Source organism: Toxotes jaculatrix, chromosome 16 (genome assembly GCF_017976425.1).
Source record: "Toxotes jaculatrix isolate fToxJac2 chromosome 16, fToxJac2.pri, whole genome shotgun sequence".
Taxonomy (NCBI): Eukaryota; Metazoa; Chordata; class Actinopteri; family Toxotidae; genus Toxotes; species Toxotes jaculatrix.
In genome coordinates, this window is record NC_054409.1 from 6,507,205 (window position 1) to 6,530,513 (window position 23,309).

Sequence of the window (23,309 nt, forward strand, 5' to 3'; positions counted from 1 at the left end):
AACAAGTGAGATTACAACCTGAGTGTGTTCCAGCTGCTGCCTGCTTGTCAAACATCCCTGCAGCAGAAATCAATAGGTCATCATCTCTACATATTACTACATATCAGGAGGAGTGGAGGAGGAGTACAACGCCAGGGAGAGGACAAGAAATCAAAGGAGGGAACAGGAGAAATGAAAAAAAAAAGAATAGGAGAGTAAAGTCCGTATTGTTGCCAATGCTGGATATATGAATAAATTCATGTCTTAATGTGAGTGTTCATTTTTGATGAAGGCCCACAGGATGCTAACACCCAGCAAGCCACTTAGCATTTTGTAACCATTAAAATAAATCACTGTTTTATACTCCAGGATTCACAACGACAAAAAAGATACTGTGAATATCAGTGTCTGTAAGAACAGCTGCACTCTGTGATTGACTGTACAACAACAAAATAATGATATAATATATCATTATATTATATATAATGATATATATTATCATATGATAAAATTTGGGTGGTCAAAGCTGAATACCTTCAAAAGAGCCGGTTGTTAACAGCAGCAAGGACCTCAGATACGGTCACCAGAGGGAGTGTTGTGCCCTGATTGTAGAGCTGACAGACAAACTCACAATACATCAGCCATTGGCCATTGTTTGAAAAGAGACAATCAGTCTGTAAACAGTCAGGACATCAATAGTTAAACTGGGAAAAGACAAAGAAGCTACAAGAGGGTGTGTGTGTGTGTCAACAGAGAGACACGCTCATTAGAGAAATCCACTTAAAATGTGCCGCTGAATCACAGTCAATGATTAAACAGTTCAGTCTGAGAGTCAGAGCAGTGATGGGGTGTGTGAGCTAATATTTGGATAGATATCGATGGTCATTTTTTACAGATCATTTCCTCTAAAGATGATTAACATGTCTGTTTCTCAATCATCGTACGGGCCGGCACTGTCTCAGAGGACACAGAGGGAGACCGGTGAGCAGAGAGTTGCTAGTTTGAATCCAGAGGAGGACACATCATATTCTGAGTGTATTGATTTAATGTATTAAGATCTTTGCAGCAGTGGACATCCAAAACATATTTGGCAAAACTATTTATTCATTCCCTTCCCATGGTGCACTGCACAGCAAATCACTACCTGCTTTTGACAGCGCCGTAACCAATACCAAATACAAATTAGCCACTAAGCTGGTTAAGTTGTGAGTTAGAACTGAAAGTCAGATCTATAGGTTTCATGTAAAATGTTGAGTTGAGGCGAACAAACAAATTTGTGCACTCAGAATAAAAATGTGTAAACATATGCACATTATGGAGAAGGAGCAGTTTGTTTCACTATTTAAAAAGGTTCAACTTTTCATGTATTCTAGTCAAACTCACATTGATTGTGTCTTCTACTACGACTAGATTTCCTCTGGGATTGTGGGTAATTCCTGATGGAAATAAAGCAAAGGTAAAAATATGACTTGCTGAATTAGTTCATCTTTTCTCTGTTGTACCTCTGCCGCTGTCTGTTCCTCTCTGCCACTCCTCTGTGTAAATCCCACCCTTTTCTCTTGATCACATTTACTTTCATTTTCACTTTCATCATCTTCGTAATCAAACATCCCAGATTACATTTTCTGAAATGAATTGAGTTAGTGTCACTCTGCCTCATGTGTCAGACTGTCCCTGTTTATTCCAAATGATGGGAGGTACACTGTAAAAAATGTCCCATGCTCAGTCGGTGCTCAGATCTTGTCGCTCTCAGTTTATTGTCAAAAAGAAAATATAGAATATAATCAGACATTATCCTTTAATTGTAGTTTAGTAACTCAGATCTTTTATGAACCTTAATCATACCATAATTGCTTTCAATTGCCAGAGTTGAACTACCCAGTTTGCCATGTGCCCGAGTGGGAAAGACGCCAGAGACAGGAATCAAGGTCCCAACCCCAATTCATCTAATATCAAGCAAGTGAACTGACCAAACTACTGAAAGTGTTTTCTTTAGCTTCAGATCTTTGTTAGAAATGCTCTGTTCTCTGTGTTTTAATTCATACAGTGTAAATGCATCTTGGGAGTTGTAGTTGACTTCTCTACTTCAGTTTTTATGTACAAAGGCTTTGGCTTTTTATCAAAGAATCCTCATATGAATATGTTTTTATACTGTTTTTCATCTTTGTGGACAGATATGACAGAGTCTGGAAACTTCTGTACCTCCTGTGCCTACACATCACTGACAGTCATTTCTTGTCTCACCACAGGGTCAGATGGAGTGAAATGATTTGTGGGGCTTGTCATATTTTACAGTGTTCATCTCATGAGGTAAAATCATCCTAACAGATCAGATCAATGACAGCTCATATAAGGACGGATCAATGCTGTTTAGAGACAGACTGATCAGTAAAACTGGTGAGTTCTGGTGTCTGGGAGCCTCAAGTTTAATGAAGGAGACAGACAGAGACAGACAGCGAGAGAGGAAGAGGACAGACAGAAAGGAAGGGAGGAGTTTTATCTACAGCTCTGCTACTACTACTGATAAAACTGCTCTGCTGGAACTTGGACTTTGACTTTGAATTTATATTCACCCGCATTGTTAGAATTAAACAAAGTAGAATTAAATAAAGTAAAGATAAAAGTGGAAACTAATGTGCAGGGAGAGGAAAAAGCCTGGTCTGATGGATTTGGATTTCTGCTGAGGCTGCAGATGGTCGGGTCAGAGTCCATGGACCCAACCTGCCTTGTGTCAACAGTCCAGGCTGCTGGTGGTGTAACGGTGTCAGTCTGAGCCCAATCACTTATTGTGTGAATGGCACAGCCCATTCGAGTATTGCTGCTGACCATGTCCACAGTTCACCATCTTCTAATGGCTGCTTCCAGCGGGATAATGCTCCAAGTCACAAAGTAAGTCTTTGAGAATTCTTGGGCTCAGATTGGGCTCCTCAAAGAACCTCTTCCCAAAAGATTCTTTGAAGAACCAAAACTGGTTCAAGCTGGAAACAAGTGTCTATAGCTGATGCATCTTTGTCTGCTTCATGTAAACAGTCTTAACAGGAGTCCTCAGTGTGTCTGACTGTACTTCTATTAGCTGCTCCACCTTCTAACACGCCGATGATGTTATGTTGTTCTCTCTATTACTGTTCGCCCTCTTCCTGATTATTAATGCATATTGTTGTTATGGCTGTGATTGATTAAGCATAAACTGAATTGGTTTGTGGTGTTGAGCTCGATGACAGCTGTAAAACGTTAAAGACGCACACATTGATCTGAGGCCTCGTCTCCAAACTCTCGTCCTTCATTTCTCCTTATTTACGCCTCTGCTGTTTTTTTCTCTCTCTCTTTTAAACAAACAATTTTTTTTTCTCTTCTTCTTACTTTCCCAAATTCCTCTGTAATGAATGAGTTTTCCTGTGTGTGTGTGTGCGTGTGTGCCTGTGCCATGATTGATGCTGGACAGCTCTGGTCACGCACCTGCTGAAACTGATTGGCCAGAGCGACTCCTGCAATCAGTGACCAGTGACCACCGCCAAATCCTCCCCCTTTTTTTCTTCCTCACCTCCTCATCCCTTCTCCTCTCTCCCCTCCTCTTCCTTCCTCTCATCATCTAGCCTCCTTCCCTTCTCTCCTTCCCACCTCCTCTCCCTCCTTCTCTGTCCCTCATCTCCTCCCCCATCTTCCCCCTCCTCTTTCGCCTTTACCCCCTTGGCTTCTCCACACCTCGTTGGTCAGCCAGGTTGCTTGGCAACAGCTGCTCTCTCTCCCTTGCTCTCGCCCAGGTATTGTGGATGTGTGAGGAGGAAAGACGAAGAGGAGAAAAATAGAAAAAAGATGACTGATAGAGGGAGAGAGGATTGGAGTAGAAGAGATGGGACAGAGAGGGAGGGATGGAGGACTGGATTAGAAGAGAAGTGAGAGAGATAAAAGAAAGACGGGGTAAGGATGGAGAGAGGTAAGGATGTTGGTGAAAACTGGATAGAGTGGGAATGGGGGAAGGATGAGGAAAAGATGTCGCAAAAGAGTGAAAAAGAGGTAAAATGTCAGAAGGCCAGCAAGGAGGGGAAGGAAGGATGGGGCGATGGAGGAGTAGAGGGAGAGAGGGGGGGGGGGTGTATTTTCTGCAGCACAGAGACCATCTCCTCTCACCTAATTCTCTCATTTATCTTTTCTCTGCTCTGAAATGGAAAGAAATTGACCTTTCAGCCTCTGGACATGTGGAGCTGCAGGACTCAGGCAGGAGCCCTGCGGAGACAGGGTTCAGCCAATGGACGCAAAGCAGAGCCTTAAAGAGGGAGAGTTCAGCAGCTGGAGTCTGGCTGCATACAGACACTGGGATCTGCTAATCTGAGCAGTGAATATGATAAAAATTGCAGTTTTTCTGGAAATGTTATGCTCAGAGTTGAGTCAGTTTTAGCTTTTTTATCTTGTTTGATGGAAATTTTTAATTTGCAGCCAAATCTGAAAATGCTGGAACTTTGTTTTTTAGGGTGGACTGAAAAACCTGACTTTAGGGAAAATGATGACATGAGCCTGGAGCTGAGAAGACAAATTTCTGTCTCTTCTATTTCCTGTTCAAGTCAGAAATAAGCATTAGACCAGATTAAAAAAAACACATTATTTTAACTGTGTACTCAAATTAATCAGTTAACAAAGCCAATATGTGTTTGAACTTCACCAAAAAGAGTAAAAGTAAATGACTCTTCATAAAAGTTGTGTCACTTAATGAAACTGTCCAGGTAGAAATGAAAAATACTTAAATATTGTAGGATTCTTTTTTTTTTTTCAAAACTGGACAGTGTATACCTTATAATGCGAGGTGGTTCAGATGAAAATAAAGTTGGTAAAGTCACACCTGGTGTTAGGCTTCAGTGTGCCAGCTTTTCTTCTTCTCTCTACAAGAAATGAGACACAAAAAGTTTTGTCTCAGACTGAAATTTATGCACAAATTTCTTGCATGTTTCGGAGCAGTTTAAACTGAGGACAAACTCTCAGAGACAGAGTTTGGCCACTGAACTCAGCTCAACAAGAATTAAAAAAAACAAAACAAAAAACATACAAGCTGACGACAGCACTGACCTGCAGATTCTTAAAGTCACAACCTGATATAACTCTGTCTGTGTAGGGCTCTGGCCAGTTTGGCCTATATGGCACTGAACGCAGTCCTTCACTGCTGTCTAAACACACACACACACATAGAAAGAAGGTCGAGTCTATTGCTGTCTGAACCATGAGTGATGTACAATCTGTCTGCTGTCCTCCATCGATACAGTGGACATAACAAAGCACTGCAGCCTACTCCATTTACACACACACACACACACACACACACACACACACACATACCTCATCTTCAGAGAGGAACAGGTTCAATCTTGGGGTTGGGATGATGAATTATGAAATGTGGAAAGTGGATTTTTCAGTGTGACCTTGGACATTCAGCTGAGGCTTCATTTACACCCACTGTCTGTTCTTTAACAGCTGAGCTCCACCTCACCTGACATCCACGCTCACACAGGAAATAAACAAACCTCTAACCAGACAGTAACACGTTGAAGGAATTACAGTACATTTTGAGAACTAAAGTTTTAATTCAGCTTTTAATTTCAGCTACGGTTTTAATTCGACTTGGAAACAACCAGTGCATGGCTCCAGGCTCATGGCATGTGACTTGGTATTGATAATATGAATGTATTTCAATTGAACTATATTTTATTAATTGAATTAACTGATTAATTGCATATTTGTTTGGGAATTTGTGCCTAAAAAATGCAATATGACCTAAGATAGGTTGTGACCTATTAACTTTCCTTTGTCTTCCTTGCCCTGTCTTGTAGAGGAGCTTTGTTTTAGTTTAGGTTGTGCTCACATAGTGCTTAATCCTAAGTAAAGTCACGTTTAATCAAATTACTATAAAAAATACTGTTGCTACTCAGTACTGTTTGGCCTCAGGGTGTCAGCATGTGAGAATGTGTCCTCCAAAAAGGCTAAAACCCTCCATGAACCAGAAAAACTAGGGTTTAATGTGGTGAAAGCTGATTGAGTAGTATATGACACAGGGCTGCAGTGTCCTATTTGTGAATTTCATTCATAGCTAAGTAAAAATTCTGAGTGAAAGTACGGGAAAACTGGTGAATGCCACAAATTCTCTTAAATCACTTGTATGAGCTGCTCATGCGCTTTTTACATGAGGTGTGTTGTGAATTCTGATTGTAACTGATCCTATGGAGGCAAAGAATCACTCTACATGAATCCTCCATGTTCTTTGTTGTGCATCATTATTTGTAAAGTTGCTGTTTTCACACGTGAAACACAACGTGTACATTTGATTTTCAAATTTAGAAATTTTGAAACCAGTTTTAAATTTTTTTTCCTATTTTCATGGCAGGTTCAGGTGATGGGCAGGAAGGCCTCTCCCACAACTTTGATGAGTGTTCGTTTCTGTGTGTGACTGAGTGTATGTGTGTGTGTGTGTGTGTGTGTGTGTGTGTGTGTGTGTGTGTGTGTGTGTGTGTGTGTGTGTGTGTGTGTGTACGTGTGTGTACAGTTCACAGAATGCAGTCATTTCATGCTCCTTTGGCTCAGGCGGTGCTGCAGCCTCTGATCGTCCACCCGCCCTCTGCTCTAATGACTATTGATTATTAATTGACTCTTTCATGAGATGTGAGCTACTCTGATTGGTTTCATATCGTAGAGTTCATATGAAAATCTGATCAGCCTGATTCATGAGTTCATTTTTGGTTTTATTGAAGTGCTCAGTCGACTGCGGCAGCTGAACAGGAACAAAGGAAAAAACATGCATTTCATCCTTTCACAGTAAAATTTTGCATGTTTCTTTTTTCTTGCAACAAAAGTTTTACAATCCCACTAAAGAAAATTTGTTTTACTTAAAAAAGGATTTTCACCTTCCATCCATGCATTTCTTTTTCAGTGTTTTCATCCTTTTTCACTTCTTCTTTCACTTTCATGTTGCTGACCAAGTGCTGCTGAATGAGGCGCTGTCCCCAGAGCTGGTCCAGGTGCTGCTCTGGCTCAGCTGGTCCCACTGAATAAATACTGATGACAAAGTGATTCTCAGCAAACCTGCTCTGGATGAACCCTGCTACCTGCTCTGCCCCAGAAACACTGTACAAGTGTGACTGCCCTTATTTTGCATCAGCAGCTGCTACCACACCACAACCACGTCACTTTTTGAAGCTGCAGTATAACCTCTTACACTTCTGCAGTAGAAGGCCAAAGCAGGAAAAACACATTTAGTGCACTGCTATGGAACAGAAAGACCAGGGGAGAGATATGGACTGAAACTAAGCTGAATGAATGGGGTTAATTTAGGAAAAATAAGCCTGTCTAAGCCTGTGATGCATTCGTGGTGACCTTTATTTCACTAAAACTTAACTTGGACCCTTTATTGTCATAGTTACTTGCCATTGTTATTATTTGCTCCTATGATAATCAAAGTCAGTCTACTACCTTAAGAACATATCAAGGATTGAAGGACTTACACCTCAGCAGGATCTGGAAAAACCATGCCCATGTGTTTATCTTCACTCAACTTGACTGCTGTAATGTTGTGTTTACAGGTTTCTCTGCACTGCTGCTTGAGTCCTCACTAAGACCAGGAAAGTGAATCATATTCCTCCAGTTTTCAGGTATTTTCAATCTTTCTTCTTCATTTCAAAATACTGCAGTTGGTTTGTAAAGCTCTGAATGTTTTAGGGTCAGAATACGTTTCTGATCTGCTGCTATGTTATGAACCATCCAGACCCCTCGCCTGTGACAGGCCTGCTTTCTGTCCTCAGAGTCAAGACTAAACATGGAGAAGCAGCGTTCAGTTTATGCTCCACGTATCTGGAGCAAACTCCCAGAGAGCTGCAGGTCTGCTGCAGCTCTCAGATCTTTAAAATCAGGGCTGAAGACTTTTCTGTTTGCCACTGTCTTTTATTAAAGCAAATAAATACTCATTTCTGAAGAAATATTACGTTTTTTAATAAAGTGAAATGAAACAAAGAGAAGTAAATTAAAGTGTAGTGCAGTATAGTGTAGTGAGATTAAGTGCGGTAAAGTGAATTAAAGTCAAATGCAATGCAGTCCAGTGAAGTGCAGTGAAGTGTAAAGCAGCGTAGTGAGGTGAAGTAGAGTCCAGTGAGTTAAATACAGTGAAATACAATACAGTGCTGTGAAGTAAAGTGATGTGCAATGCAGTGCCGTGAAATTAAGTAAAATGAAGTAAAGCAGTCTCCCTGTTGGGTCAGTTAATTTAAAACGTAACGTAGAGACAGAAACACAACGGCTGAATTCATTTTTCAATGCTTCATCTCCACTGTGCTGTGTTGGGGTGGATATTTCAGAACCTTTGGCAGATAAAAGCAAACTGTCTGCATTATTGGATTACACACTATAACGTGACAGCAGTGACAAGCAGAGTGCTGGTCCACATGTTTACACACTTCCTGTTGACAGAGTGTAAAACAGTAACAGCTGGTGACTCTTTAGGGCTCAGAGGGATGAAGCAGTATCATTACACGGTCAGCTGCTCTCTGAAGAAAAAAAAAATCCTGATGGCCTGTTTTATCTATTGGAAGCTGATACTCCAATATTTTCATCCCGGCTCTGTCTCTTAATCTCCTCCTTCTCTGTCTCTCCTCTCAGTATCATTTTACTTGTCGTCTATCTGTTACACTCCCATCTCCCACCCTTACTCCTTTTCTTCCCTCATCTTGTTTCTTTAATGTGACTGATTCCAAAAACCCTCTGCAAGCAAACAGGTGATGTCGGTCAGTGTGAGGAGGTTATAGGTAAAGAAAAGGTAAGGGTCTGATTTGGGCAGAAACATCAGGAGTGGTACAGCAGCAGATGCTGGCACTTTTCTGTTGGTATAGTCACATTACATCTCTTTCCTCAGTCTCTGAACTACTGATGAAATCAAGCCTGTATTTCCTGTTTCAGTGCTGGCTGGCTTCAGCTCCTCACAGGTCAGAGTTCACATTTGTTCATCTCTGACTGACTGAATTGACATGACGGAAACAGTGCTGCCTACATATAAACTGCCCAGCATGATGTTATTGTATAGTTTGCTTTTAAGACTTTGTCAAACAGTTTGTACATTTTTTTCATCCCCCACCCTCTACAATTTTTACAGTTTGTGATTGAAAATATATTTAATGCCATGACGTCATATCCTCTTTCAGGGTTGAGGCCTTTTTTTATGGCAAACATTTTGAGTTGTCACACTAGGAAAAAAGTACTAATTTGGTTACAGTACCTTTATGATGGACATGATCTGAGTTGTCACACCGATGTGGCCACTAACATTGATAACGACTGTTTTCTGTTTAGTTCTGTCTGCGTTGCTTGCTTACATACTTCACTTTAGCTGCTCTAAACACAGCATGGGCTGTTGTTAATGTTGTTGGTTACACCTGAGCAGGCAGGACAAAATGTCTGCTGGAGGAAATATTTATACCTCTGAGGCAATTACACTGTTTACAGTGAGGTTCACAACAACTAAAGTCGTGTTTCTGTAGCCCAGCAGCAATTAACTGCTGCTCAGGGATCCTGTATACAGATTTCCAAAGACAAGACTGCAACGCTGACTGGGAACAATGGGTCTGCTGCTGTGTATGACTTTGTGTGTGTGTGTGTGTGTGTGTGTGTGTGTGTGTGTGTGTGTGTGTGTGTGTGTGTGTGTGTGTTAGTGAGAGAGATATTTGATTTGAAGCTTTAGGATCTTAATCTGTATACCCTTTCGACAGCCTTTACAAAGCCATAGGACCTCTCTCTCAGTGTGTGTGTATGTGTCTGTGTGTGTGTTAGGTTCAGGCCTTAAGACCAGTAGAAAGGTCACTGTTGAAATGCCAGCAGCCGTGGCAGCCTGTCTTTCTGTCCATCTGATGTCTTTACCGAGCCTCTTGTTGTCTGTCTGTCTGAGTGTTTTGCTGCAAATGTGAATCAGTTGTGTAAAACGATTGACAGTAAGGAAACGTTGAGTGGTGGAAACTAGATACCTAATCCCACACAAATCCAGACAACAAGTTCAAAATCACATCCAATCCTACAGCAGCAGACGATGCCACGTTGAACTTGTAGCTTGTATCTGTAATCCTTTAATGCTGGGGTGAACTGTGGCTCATACGCTGGAAATGCTTTACCACCTTTAACCATAGCTTGAATGAGAAACTTACCACTTTGCTTCAGGGATCAGAATATTACCTTCACCTTGCTGAGACAGCGCTGTTTGTCTGTTGATTCAGTATCCTTCTACTGAACTTCCAGTGAGTTTTGATGCATTTGGCTGAATCTGAAGCTCAGAAAGCTCCCGTTCGTCAGCGTTGTTCCACAGCTCCACTGGTTTCTTTTAGTATGTTTTTGTCAACTGCAGCCTGACCTTTCTGTTTTTTGTGTTTTACTATGGGTTTGTATCTTGTGGTGAATCCTTTGAGGTTATGAAGTCTTCAGAGAGTGTTCTTGACCTGCTGTGCAGTCACAAAGGGTTTTTTTTTCTCCACTATGGAGTGCCTGTGTGCACCTGCTTTTTCAGAATGTTTCCCAACTGCTGATTTTGACAACTACCTTTGACATGTCTCAGATTTTCTTTGAGCCTCATTATTATCTTCTCCTCGTGTTGTTAAACCTCAATCTAAATGGCAACTCTCAGTCAACTCCGAGCCTTGTGTGAACAAACAGTGAAATGACACACAACTGCTCAAGAAACATTTAGTAGCCAAGTGTCCAATAACTTTTGAACCCCTAAACCTGAATGTGCTGAAGCACAGAGCCTGAAGAACAAACAGTGTCTTACTGTCCAAATACTTATGATCTGGACTGTAAATAATTACTGAACAACCATCCACTTGGGTGACTGGGAGATTCAAACCTATACATATGATGATATGAGCAGAAAACAGATGCATTGAAACATTTTCATGTCTCTGGAGTTAGATTTTGTTTGTTTACACTTTGACTCTTCGTGCCCCAGCAGCTCCCCGCTCAGTCTGAGGGAGGGAGTCCTCTCTCTGTGCGTCTCTGTGCCTCCATCAGGACGCAGAGCTCCGCCTCGGATGCTGCTGCTGCTGCTACTGCTGCTGTTTATCTGATTTCCGCTATAGGAGAGCTGCGTCTCCTTAAAGCGACACTCGGGTTTAATTAATTAGACGACCGGACAGGGAGGAGAGAGACGCTGCGGATGCAGATGAAGACGGGGAACAGCATCCGACATCCTCCATCTTATCCCCCCGCCGCCTCGCTTCACCGCCTTGAGGTTATGAAACCGGCTGTAATCTGATCCTGCATGCCTGCAGAAAAATCTCCAAGATCACCCCCCCCACCCTCTTCCCTCCTCTGCTCTCCATCCCCGGATACATGGACTGTCAGTGCGTCACACTCGTTCTCCCTGCGTCTTTTCTTCCGCAGCCGCGTCGCTACCTACAGCCTCGTGTTCAGGTGATTGAATCGGCTTCAAAATCGCGACCTCCCGCTCTTCACCTCTGCTCCACACATGGACTCTGCATCACTCACGGGCTCTGTTAAAAACGTAAGGAAATCCGCGGTTGGCGCGTCCTTTTTCGCCTGTCCGGCCTTTTGCATGTCTGCGCTTCCGTTTGCCGCCGACGCGTCGCCGCTGCCGCGCAGCTCTCCATTCAGTCGATGTAACGCTAGCCTACAGTCCCGCGGCACCGCCTCTGCGTTTCCTCCTCACTTGAACTATGATATCTGCGTGAAGCGCGCGTCTTCTCCGCGTCTCCGCCCTCGCTTTGCCGCTGATGCGGTGCGCCTGGGTGTTCGCTATCTCCTCGTCCTGGCCGGTCAGTGATCCTCTGGTGCGGGGGGGCTGCTTCCCGCAGAGAGGCAGGATGGTGCGGATAGCCAGTGCGCTGGGGCTCGTCATGTTCAGTGTGGCGCTGCTCATCCTGTCCCTCATCAGCTACGTGTCCATCAAGAAGGACTTCCTGCTCAGCACCCCCAGATACGGACCTAATGGAGGACCCAGGATGTACATGTTTCACGCTGGGTTTCGGTGAGTCCAGGCATGAGATGCAGGTGTAAATGCTTGTTGGTTTGCATCAGACCAGCTCAGTGTTTGGGTTTTATTTTAAGTGATTCCTGGTGTATATATGCTGACCTTCAACCTACTGATGCTGCGTGTTTCCTCTAATATGGTATTTCTTGATTCTTTAGGTCCTGAATAAGATTAAATGCTCATAAATTAGGAATCAGTCAGTTTGCACTTGTGGAACGGAGCTATAAAATCAGAAAGAAAGCATGAACGTTGTGTGATGAAAGATTTTTAAAAGTGGCTCCGGAGGCTGTTGCCTTGTGCTGATCGGACACAGCTGAAGGCCTCAGTGCTGTGAAGGCCTGACAGCTCGCACACTGTGGTTACGTCCAATCACGGTTTCCTGTTTCTCAGGCCAGACCTTATTAAAGTCTTCATTCTCATCATTTATGCATTAAATGGCCAAAAGTATGTGCACACTCTTGTCCACATGCTGTAGTTTACCTTTTGTCTGCGTCTGTTTTTGCATGGTTTGGGGCCTCTTGGTTCCAAAGACAGGAAATCTAAAAGCTAAAGCATGCAGTTGTATTCTAGACTGGGCTGCTTTTTTGTCAACAGTTTGTCTTTGGCCCTTTCTTTCCACATTGACAATGCCTCCGGGTACAAAGTCAGGTCCATAGAGAAACTAATTTGGAAGAACTTGACTGGCCTGCACAGAGTTCTGACCTCAACCCTATCCGGCACCTCTGGGATGAACTGGAATGCCGAGCCACTCACTGCTGGACCTCAGTAATGCCCTTGCAGCTGGATGGGAGCAAATCTCTGCCTTCAGGTTTCAACATCTGGAGGAAAAGCCTTTCCTAGAAGTGTGGAGGCTGTTTTAGCATGAGATGTTCAACTGTCTCATATGGCCAGAATGTCCAGGTGTCCTAATACTTTTGGCCAGACAGTATGTCATGTACAGTGGCAAACAGCAAAACCTCACCAAGAGCTTTAACGTTTTAACCACTTTACTCCGGGTTCACTGTCCAATTAAGCAGACGTCAATTAGACATTTAAAAATCAAGAATCAAAGACATCGGTTCTCATATAAACAAGCCTTTTCCTGAAAAAGTATGTTTGATTAACATGTTATAACCCAGTTGTTCAATCCATATACAACATGAAATTGTGGTTTTATAGGGAGTAATGTCCTTTTGCTCTTTCTTTGAGAAACAGGACCAATGACTCTTTGAACTCACCTCTGGCAACATCATGGTGACGAAAAGAGTCCAGAAAGTTCCTGCAGCCGGGAGCTGTTCGCCAAGACATAGTTACAGCACGCAACTTCTCCTAAAAAGCACAAACTGTCATTTTATGTTTATATTTGGGGAGAGATTAATGACAGTATATTTTTTTCAGTTTGGACAGAGCCAGGCTAACTGTTCCCTCCTGCTCCCAGTCTTGAGGCTAAGCTGAGCGAATACCATCCCAGTTCCAGCTCCTTACTTCATGTTGATTATGCAGTTTAAATCTTAAACAACTAAACATACTAGCTGATATTACAGTACCGCTACTACTCCTAGTAGTATCATCCACTGTGACTTGTACCATTACTGCTGCTTTTGCAACCACTAGTTCTACTAGCATTCTTATTCCTACTACTACTACTGGAGTACCACTACTAGTAGTGACACCACTACTCCTGCTGCTGTTACTCCTGCTTCTACTAAAATACTCCTTCCAATCCATATCTACTGTCATTGCTACTATCTCTATTGGAATCATTGCTGCTGTTAATTGTTGGTATGACTACAACTACTACTACCAGTTATATGTATATTTACATGTAGGCTGAAGTTTGAATGGAACACAAGAGACGCTGGTGCATGCATTCATTACTGTAGAATGAAGTACTTCCGGATATTTTCTTAAACTGGCAGTGTGTTATTAATATTCAAACTATACTGACACATACTGACACTGATGGGCTGATTGTTGTTGGGTTTTTTTTAAAATAAGGAGTCAGCTTTGCCCTAGTAAACTGGTCTAAATGTGGCACATGTCAGTGTGTTTTCCAGTTAGTGAGAGTGTGTGTCAGCCTGAAGGAAAACAGGGCATCTGTCACTTAATCCCACAGCTGTGAACTAGATCAGCTCATTCACTCACAGCTCCTCTGTCTCTCTCTTAGTCACTTCATTGCCAAGTATCTTTATGTATTTTATGTGGTATTTTATTAGAAATTATTTAAATTATTTAAATTTGATGAAACTTTACTAGTGAAAACTTAACCTTTTCAGTTGCTCAAGCACAACAACAGTTATCTCATACTGACCATGCTGCTGTTCACAGCTTCTCTTATAATACAAATGCAGTTTTCATTCACTAATGATTTGTCTTCTACTTTGTTCGTTTCATCAGTGTTGAGCTGCTGTCAGTGAAACTCAACACTTCCTGCAGGTGTTTCACATTAGAGGCCTTCTGGTAACTAATTAGTAACTAAAATTTATCAAAAAAAAAAAAATCTAAAGGAAGTGATTCTGGACTTGGACTGAATCAAAATCAAATCAGACAGGGAGACCAGTGCCTGTCGATAAGATACACCCACCACCCAGTCCAGCAGTAGAAACGTATTCGTCTCTCAGCTTTTTGAGAAGACTGATGAAAGAAATGACCAGTGCTGAAAAACAGAGGCTAATGGCACAGAGGCCTGAGCTCCTCTAGTTTATTATTAATGAGGCAGTGTATCAGGCCATCTCCAGGTTTACAGGTTTAGATAGTCAGATCTTATTGCATCTTTCATGTTTCTGTTTCTAGTCCAAACAGAAGGGTCAAACTTTGTTGACTCCAATCTGATGCCTTATACCTTTTAACAGGTTTTCACAGGGCCACTGCAGTACAGCTTGATGGAAAGTCGTTCTGTAAATCTTGGTTGTCCAAAAATGTTCGGGCAGGTCTGGAGTGTGATGCTAAAACAGGACTGGCCTGGCAGAGGGTCTGGAGGCCAGCGAGCCGTCTTTGGCTCTGATTTACAGCACAAGAGCCGCGTTCATTTTCCTCCTGCCTGTAATCATTTTCCTCTTCGCTCACTGTCGCCCCCAGGCCAAGGTTACGCTCAGAGTGAGTTAGGACAGCAGCACTTTGAAGGGACAACACTCTGGTTGTGGACAAATCTATACGAGTTTCATGCAGTGTTGTCCTAGAGTGAGAGTTTATCACCAGGAGCATGGTGATGCTGGGAAATGTGTGATTTTGCTCTGAATGCAGTGCAACCCAGTGGATGGAGAGGATGTTGGTCCATCTGTTGGTCTGTGTGTCCTTCAATATGTCAATACATCTGAATCGCTACTGGCCACAGTACAGTGAAAGAGAGCATAGTCCCAATGGCAACCCCGAGTTAGATTTTCATGTTTATGCTCAGTGGAGCATCCTCAGGCGCTCTGGATATGCAAGCCAGGGCGTGATCATGTACCTCCCAAACTAGGGGATACTTTGTGGCCAGGCATGAATTGCACATGCAGAACTTTCATTCAAGATGCAGGAGAGACAGGGTCATATGTCATATGACCTATGAAGAGTTGGTGTTGACGAACCAAATCTGTGCCTGACCATCAAAGTGTATGTCTTTTTTATTTTGTCAGCACAAAAGTTCCATATAATCAAAATGATCACCAGTACAGATGTATAGATGTATAGATTATATTGCAACTGATAAAAAGTTTTATAATGTCCCAATAAAATGATATACAGTAAGTATATGAAATGCACTTTACGTCTGCATGCCAGGTCTTCACAGAGTCAATTTGTGTTGTTCCTTTCTGTCAGTTAAATGTTATAACTGATGAAGATAAGAATGAGTTTGTTTTTTTGTTTTTGTTTTGTTTTTTTTGTTTCACATCCCCGCTGCAGCGAGAGGCCGCCTCGTAAGCCAGACCTGAGGTGAATACAGAGTGCTGACGTTTTAATTAAAAACACAAGGATGTACTCTGTCTTTCAGTTTATTTTATTTCAATATTTTTATTTTTCTATGCCAGTTTGATATTATGCGCTCATCTATCTATCTATCTATCTATCTATCTGTCTATCTGTCTATCTGTCTATGGTATGACACTCAGAAACAAAAAGCATACTTCCAGCTGTTGATCATTTCACATGCAGGGGTCTCTGACATTTGTAGAAGAAATGTCTTCAGTCTTGTAAAATAAGCAACAGCTTCTGCTTCAGCTTTTCTTCGCTGAGATGAGACACACAGCCATCGAACTGTTGTGTAACAAGACACAAGGAAACATGTAGCCTGAGAGCCTGAATTTTCTTAAAGCCTTTCGGATGGTGTGGTGTTGAATTTGAAACAGCATGAAATAAAACCTTTATAGAAATGAGCAGAATAAAAATAGTTTTCCTATTTAATTTCCTAATTTTTCCTAAATTTCATTTTAAGGAGGATTTTAGCCATAATGGTCACATAACTTTAATCTCATGGAAAGTTATTAACAAAAAGTCTTTAATAACCATAGAATTCTATTAAAGAAACAGTAACATAGAAGTTTGGTGTTAACTTTTAGATGAGTTTCTTATTTTATGCTGATCCTTATTCAGCGCTGCACCTCTCTGGCTGAGTCTCACTATCTACAAAGATGGTGGACGATGCAAGAACAAAGTAATGCTGCTGGAGGTCTGACTGCCATCAGATGCAGGTCAAACAGTATATTTTTTAGGGTTTGTTTTAGCCTGGCTGGGCACCGCAGAGGTGGGGTTTACCATGCAGGACAGTATGATAACATGATCACAGGAGCTTTTTTTTGGGGTTGGATTTTGTCAGAACCTCTGACACTGTCTAAACTGTCCTGATGCAGTGAACTCCACTGACCTGGTTTTCCTTGCCAGATGAATCAAACTTACTTGCAAATACTATTTGACCAGTTGCGTCTGTCATAGCAGAGCCTTGACCTGAAACCTTGACATTTTGATGCTTGGTCAAAGGTAACAGAGAAACAGAGGCAAGTTCTCTGATTTAATCAACTTTCCTGGTGTTTTAGGGAAATCCTCTTGGTCAGTCCAGAGAAATCCTCTTGGCCAGTCTTTCCCAGAGTATAAGAAGATTGGTTTCATCTCTTTGCATCCAGTAGAGAAAGACGTCCAGGACATATAGTCCTAGCTTAGCACAAAGACCTGAAGAAGTGGGAAACTCCTATCCTGTCTCCATCAACAGTGGGAAAAAATACACCTTCCGACAGTGGCAGAGTTTACTGATTGACATGTTGTATTGTGTAAGCTAAAAGTTACTGTCACATCTTTCCCCTGCAACACTAACTGCGGCTTCAACCTCAAGGTACAAGATGTACTGTAAATCAGACAGTTGACAGAGTGGTTGGAAGGTGTTGTCTTTTGTCCTTTGATAGAGCTAGGCTAACAGTTTTCCTCTGCTTCCAGTCTTTGTGCTAAGCTATTCTAAACACATGTTGGACCTTTCTCTGTATCAGATGCACAGAGATGAATCAGATGTCCATTTCCTCCTTTAACTCTGGGTAAAACGGGGTGCGTTGCTTTTACAGAAAATGTGAACTGAGTGCTGTCCTGATCTGAGAGAGCAGCACATTCTACCAGGCGACAGCACCAAGGGCAAGAAAATTACAAACACATTCAAAATGTCAAGATTTCCATGCAAAAATGAGCACATAGAAAAGCTTACAGAGTATTCACATGGTTAATCTCCTGGTTTAGTCTTGTCTTTAAATTATGAGGATTATCATTAAATGGAAATGGAAAAGTTGAGGCATTTTGCACTGCAAGAAAGTGTTCATCTTAACAAGTACTCGCACCAAATGTTAAGCATTTAAAAAAAATACTACTAGATTCTACAGTGTCCTGAAATTGAGAAAACAAAGCTTTAAAACAAAATAAGAGTATGAAGCTGAATTTGGATGAAGGGTAGATATTTCATTCCATATACCCAGTTTAACCATGAATAACTTGCTAAGATGGACAGAATTACTGCAACATTATGGCATTACTGCTCATTTTCCCACAGTAGACTGAAGTGAATTTAAACTAGATTCACGAGTATGAAAGTGGCTGTAATTCTGTATTTACACTGAGCTGATAGTGTAAATAAAACTGAATCAGTTTTAACTGCTGCTGGTTTTAAACTTTTTATATTTGCTGAATGGCTCGTCAAACACCTGCACACTTCGGTCAGCTTCTTTTAGCAGGCATGTCAGCTTTGTGAAGGAGGTGGTACTGACAGAGGAAAAGACAAAATATCAGTAATCATTCGTTTTTTGCAGAGCTGAACTGAAGCTCTTTACTTACAATTCAGGTTCTGATCGGACAATCAGACAGGTGTCACACAACCCATTATTTGGCAGGTGAAACAAAGGGAAAAAATAAAACAATTACCCAAACTGTTAACATCAGTCACAGATTACAGAACTTAATTCATCTTTCCCACAAAAACCAGCACGGTGTGTTTCTGTTGCATCCTGAAAACAGTCATGTTTGACTGATTAGGTGAACTCAGTACCTTTCTTATACTCCTGTAAAGTGTTTCAGTTTGGATCTGATGTGCAACACTTTTTACCTCCAGATCAAGTGATTTGATAATGTGGCTTGTGTACAACCTTGTCTGATCGTCTGACTGCTCGTGTTTCTGACCCTCAGTGGTTTACAAAGCTGCTAAAAGAGGATGCTTCCTACAGACCTTGTTTTAAAAGAGCTAAAATGCTTCTCAAAACATGTGCAAGTGTATGAAGCCGACCTCCTCCTAGCGCAGGAAGCCTGGGTTAACCTGCGAGTCTCCTCCTCCTCCTTTGTGTAGCTCCCAGCTGGCGATGAAGTATCTGGACCCAGCTTTCACTCCTCTGACCAATGCTCTCAGCGAGGACCTGCAGAACTCCTCTAAATGGAGGTACAACAGCACTGCTTTTATACAGCAGAGGTAGGTTACGCACACTGACACACAGACCCACACCCACACACACAGTCGCTCGCTTTCTGTCGTGTTTTCCAATGATCCTGGAAGCTCAGCATGCTTTTAGCACTTATAGCAGTGAGCACCAGTTGTAAAAAAAACACCCTTCAATTTTCTATTTCATGAGCAAAGAGCACTTCAACAGTGTCACAGCATCAAAAATAAGGCAGAATTCACATGGAACGTTTATCGCTTACAAAAAAGTTTGTTGAAAACAGATGGCTGGTGGTGTTTGCTGGGGTTGAAAAGTTATTGAATGTGCTTATTGAATGCGAATACAAATTTGTTTGGATTTGTAACTAACTGTATTTTAAAAGGACTAAAACTCAGACACTGAGATTAAAATGAGATATTTTTCACAATATGCAGAACAGTTTGATTTTGAGTCTGACAACAGACACGTGACATGATGGGCTGATTGTTTTCATTAAAACAGATGCATGATGGTTTGAAGGTTTAGTGCAACTGTTGTGACTCAATCCAAGTTACCTGAAGTCTCAGCACAAGCAAAACAAGTCCAACTCCAGATAAGAAAAGTCAGAGTTAAGTCAATGAGTCTTGCCAAAACAAATCAAGTGTCCAGTGTTTAAAGACAACACTAACACTCACAGTTACACTCCCTGTTACTGTCTTCTTTATGTTTCCAGGTCAAAATCCGATCAAAAATTTCTTTCTTCTCAAGTCAAATCTCAAGTAAATCAGGTCTCACAGGAGTCAAGTCAAGTCAGAGGTTCTTATTTTTATGGCTTAAGTCTGTCTCAAGTCTGTATCTCTGTCTTTTAGCCCACAAGTTTACTTGTGTATTTGGCTTCGCAGTAGTGGAAGCTCTGGTAGAAGCAGCAATAGCTTTCTTCCAACCATGGAGCCAAACTCATCATCAGCTGAGCGACAGCATCAGGAGATGAACTGCTTACTTTGATCCTACTGCACTTTAATACCAAAACATGTGATTTGACGGAGCCAAATGGTTAAGAAGCAAAGCAGCAACAACACAAGAGACAAACAGCATAAACAGTCTGCTCCTCCATCATCCACAAACATTAATCTGTACACTAATGATGTCTGATGTAGATTGAGGATTATATCATCATCATAATCATTGTTTCAGATTAGACTGAGGGACCAAATGTAAATGTAGAACAGGCATAAACTGGTTTTATTTTGTTTATGGTTCATCAGATCTGTTCACTATTTGCTTTAAACCCTTCATCTGCTTTTTCCTCTAATCCACTGTTTGTCATTATTACAAATATACTTGTATTTCATATCCAGCTTTGAAATAACCTTAAACTTCTTGATCAGAGATATTACAGCAGGCACATTGTTAAAAAATGTGAAAATATTAATATATTTCAATAGCTGAGTAGAAAGTTAATTATCTGTTACTGTGTTGAATTTATTTGTAGTTGTCATGAAACTAAAAGGTCAAGTTAACATGTTCTTTTCATGCAGATTTTATTTGCTCTGGTTTTGAGGTGTAGCTGTTTTTTTTTTTTTTTTGCAAACTGATTTGTGGAAGCTTACAGTCTGTCTGTCGTGCAGGAATGAGATCTCTCAGTACATCGACATCCCCCACAACTTCACACTGACACGAGGTTCGGTCCGAATCGGACAGCTGATGCATTACGACTACTCCAGCCATAAGTACGTCTTCTCCATCGGGGAGAACTTCCACTCGCTCCTCCCTGAGGCCTCGCCCATCCTCAACAAACATTACAACGTCTGTGCTGTGGTCGGCAACAGCGGCATCCTCACCGGCTCGCGCTGCGGACCCCAGATCGAGAAGTTCGACTTTGTCTTCCGCTGCAACTTTGCACCAACTGAGATCTTTAAGAAGGATGTTGGGCGGCGGACCAACATGACAACTTTTAACCCCAGTATCCTGGAGAAATACTACAACAATTTGCTGACTGTGCAGGACAGAAACAACTTCTTCCTGAGCCTGAAGAAGCTGGACGATGCCATCCTGTGGATCCCGGCCTTTTTCTTCCACACGTCGGCCACGGTGACGAGGACGCTGGTCGACTTCTTCGTGGAGCATCGAGGTCAGCTGAAGGTCCAGCTGGCCTGGCCTGGAAACATCATGCAGTACATCAACAAGTAAGACACACCAGACTACCACATTACACGTCAAAGTCACATTTCCACTGCAAAGCATTCTGCATGTATTTACTTCATGAAACATACATTTCTTCTTTGTAAAATGTGTTAGGACCTGTCTGTCTCTCGCTCTCTGTCTATGATTTAAATGTCCACGTGTATCTCTGTCCTGTTTGTGGTCATTTGTGGAACCAGGCTAACGTGTGGCTGTGTTGTTCTGAACTGTGCTCTATATGGCAAAGAGGAGATTTAGGCTCCAAAGCCGGATTATAAGGAAACAGCTATTTAGTGAAAGGTATGGTGCAGAGCTGTAACCGTGTGTGTGGAGAGGGATTTAAGTCCGGTGCTTAGTGTTGTAGTAACAGAATAGGCAGCTCGTACAGTAGCCTAATCTTCACCAATCCCATTAAATCTACCTGCTCTGGAAGAATTACCACGTTAAGCAGCTCAGACAGCTTTCAGCACCTCGAGGACTCTCGGAGACGCTTTTGTTGAGGCCAGTTTGCAGAGTTCCCCCTCTGTGATGCTGCAGAGCAGGACCGCCCGATGAAAGCATCAACAGTGATCAGATTAGTTTTTGTGTGTGTGTGTTTAACTCTCTGAAGTCACTTCTTTCAGTAACAGCTTAGTCTCAGCTCAGAAATGTTATGATTGACCCGTAGAAATAAATGGACAAAACCTGTCACAAGTTCAAATTCAATTCTTTTTAACATAAAAAAAATGATGACCCTAAAATAGCTCTTAAATAAAACCTTGAATTGTTAACAGTTCAGTAGAGGCAACATTTAAGAACTGAATTCAGCTGTTTTATTCCTTCATGTTATTTACATTGCACCTTAATGTTATTATGAAAAATTGAAGGATCTTTCAATTGTACTTTTTTACTTATTCTTAACAGCTACTGGAAAACCAAGCAGCTTTCGCCAAAACGCCTGAGCACCGGCATCCTGATGTACACTCTGGCGTCATCCATGTGTGACCAGATCCACCTGTATGGCTTCTGGCCCTTTGGCTGGGACCCGAACACGGGTAAGGAGCTGCCGTACCATTACTACGACAAGAAGGGCACCAAGTTCACCACCAAGTGGCAGGAGTCCCATCAACTGCCCGCTGAGTTCAAACTCCTCTACAAGATGCATACGGAGGGATTGCTGAAGCTCACCCTCTCCCACTGTGCTTAGGGCTAAAACTGCAGCAGGTACAGTGCTTCCTCAAACTCCTTAACGCTTCCACGGGCCTGAGTTGTCAAAGTGACAAGACAGACATGGGCAAGATTCATGCGATTTTGTCAAGAACAAAATCTTGACTGTACGGCTGAGTTGGTGCAATGGGTTCTTAAACTGTTTTCAGCCCAAGATCCCTGAGCAAAAGCCCATAATCCTGCAATGTTTGTACAAACCGCAGCAGCTCATGAAACAAGATGTATTTATTTTCTACTGCTCAAGAATCTAAAGTCGAACAGAACTGCAGTTTGTTTTGGTGGCTGCAGCTGGACTTCCAGGCAATGTTGCTCTTCAGCAGAATATCACAGATTCTTATAATTCAGTGGTTTTTATCACTCATCACTCTTGACATTACAGCTGCAAATCAGCAAGACTGACCATTTAAAACCAAGGCTGCATTCAGACTAACATTAGCACTACATTTAAAAAAAGGCATATCCCTCCCTTCACTTCAGCAAAACCACTGTACTGATACAGTGTGTGTTGCTGGCAGAAAAGCTGAACCTGGGTTAGTGTTTGCCACAATTTCTTGCAACATCACTCAGCAGCATGTATGATAATCCTTTTGACATTCACGCCTTCAGATCTTTTATTAAACTGGAGTTCATAGCTCTGTGCCTCTGACATAGACATTGTACAAGTTCTCACAATTGGCCAAAGAAGGCAGAAATATCAGTTTAATTCTTTTTGTTGGGACATTGTTAGGATGACCCAGTTGCTCCACTGGTTGTCTTCCGCAACACAAGGCATAAAAACAACTGTCATCACCTACACTCACTTTTGTTCCCAACGTTGTTTATCTGTTGGGTTTTGGCCCTTATTGAGAACTGGATAATATTTGTGTTTGCTCCCTTGCTCCATAAAATAACAATACAAACTAACAATTATAATGAGGATATCAACTAATCATAGATTAGTCGGATGCATAGTAATTTAGTTACCATTTGGGTAAATGTTGTTACCCAAATTCAGTACATTTCATCCTTGCTGCATTTGCTGAATTTTTGGGCATTTGCAGAACAAGTTAACAAAGCAGCGCTGACATATCACCTGGTAAAGTTCTTAAAGCCAACATACAATCCAGCTGCTT

At 41.8% G+C, this 23,309-nt stretch overlaps 1 protein-coding gene across 2 annotated transcripts; it reads left to right on the forward strand.

The window, feature by feature from the left end:
• Nucleotides 1-2,819: 2,819 nt before the first annotated feature.
• st8sia3 (ST8 alpha-N-acetyl-neuraminide alpha-2,8-sialyltransferase 3) lies at nucleotides 2,820-22,566 on the forward strand. 2 transcript variants are annotated; one of them, XM_041059108.1, is made up of 5 exons: nucleotides 11,288-11,971; nucleotides 15,839-15,868; nucleotides 18,744-18,863; nucleotides 20,439-20,996; nucleotides 21,895-22,566. In XM_041059108.1, exons 1-5 carry the CDS (start codon nucleotides 11,718-11,720, stop codon nucleotides 22,175-22,177), a joined length of 1,245 nt encoding a protein of 414 aa, XP_040915042.1. In that variant the 5' UTR covers nucleotides 11,288-11,717; the 3' UTR covers nucleotides 22,178-22,566. The 2 variants fall into 2 exon arrangements, with proteins under 2 accessions (XP_040915041.1, XP_040915042.1); XM_041059107.1 differs by lacking the exons at nucleotides 11,288-11,971; nucleotides 15,839-15,868 and adding an exon at nucleotides 2,820-2,868.
• Nucleotides 22,567-23,309: the final 743 nt, after the last annotated feature.

What these genes read in the sequence shown, in the direction of transcription:
- st8sia3 (XM_041059108.1), top strand. Translation starts at nt 11,718, where the DNA reads ATGCGGTGCGCCTGGGTGTTCGCTATCTCCTCGTCCTGGCCGGTCAGT. An exon ending in ATGTTTCACGCTGGGTTTCG is followed by an intron (nt 11,972 to 15,838) that starts GTGAGTCCAGGC and finishes TCCCCGCTGCAG; the next exon opens with CGAGAGGCCGCCTCGTAAGC. An exon ending in ACTGCTTTTATACAGCAGAG is followed by an intron (nt 18,864 to 20,438) that starts GTAGGTTACGCA and finishes TCTGTCGTGCAG; the next exon opens with GAATGAGATCTCTCAGTACA.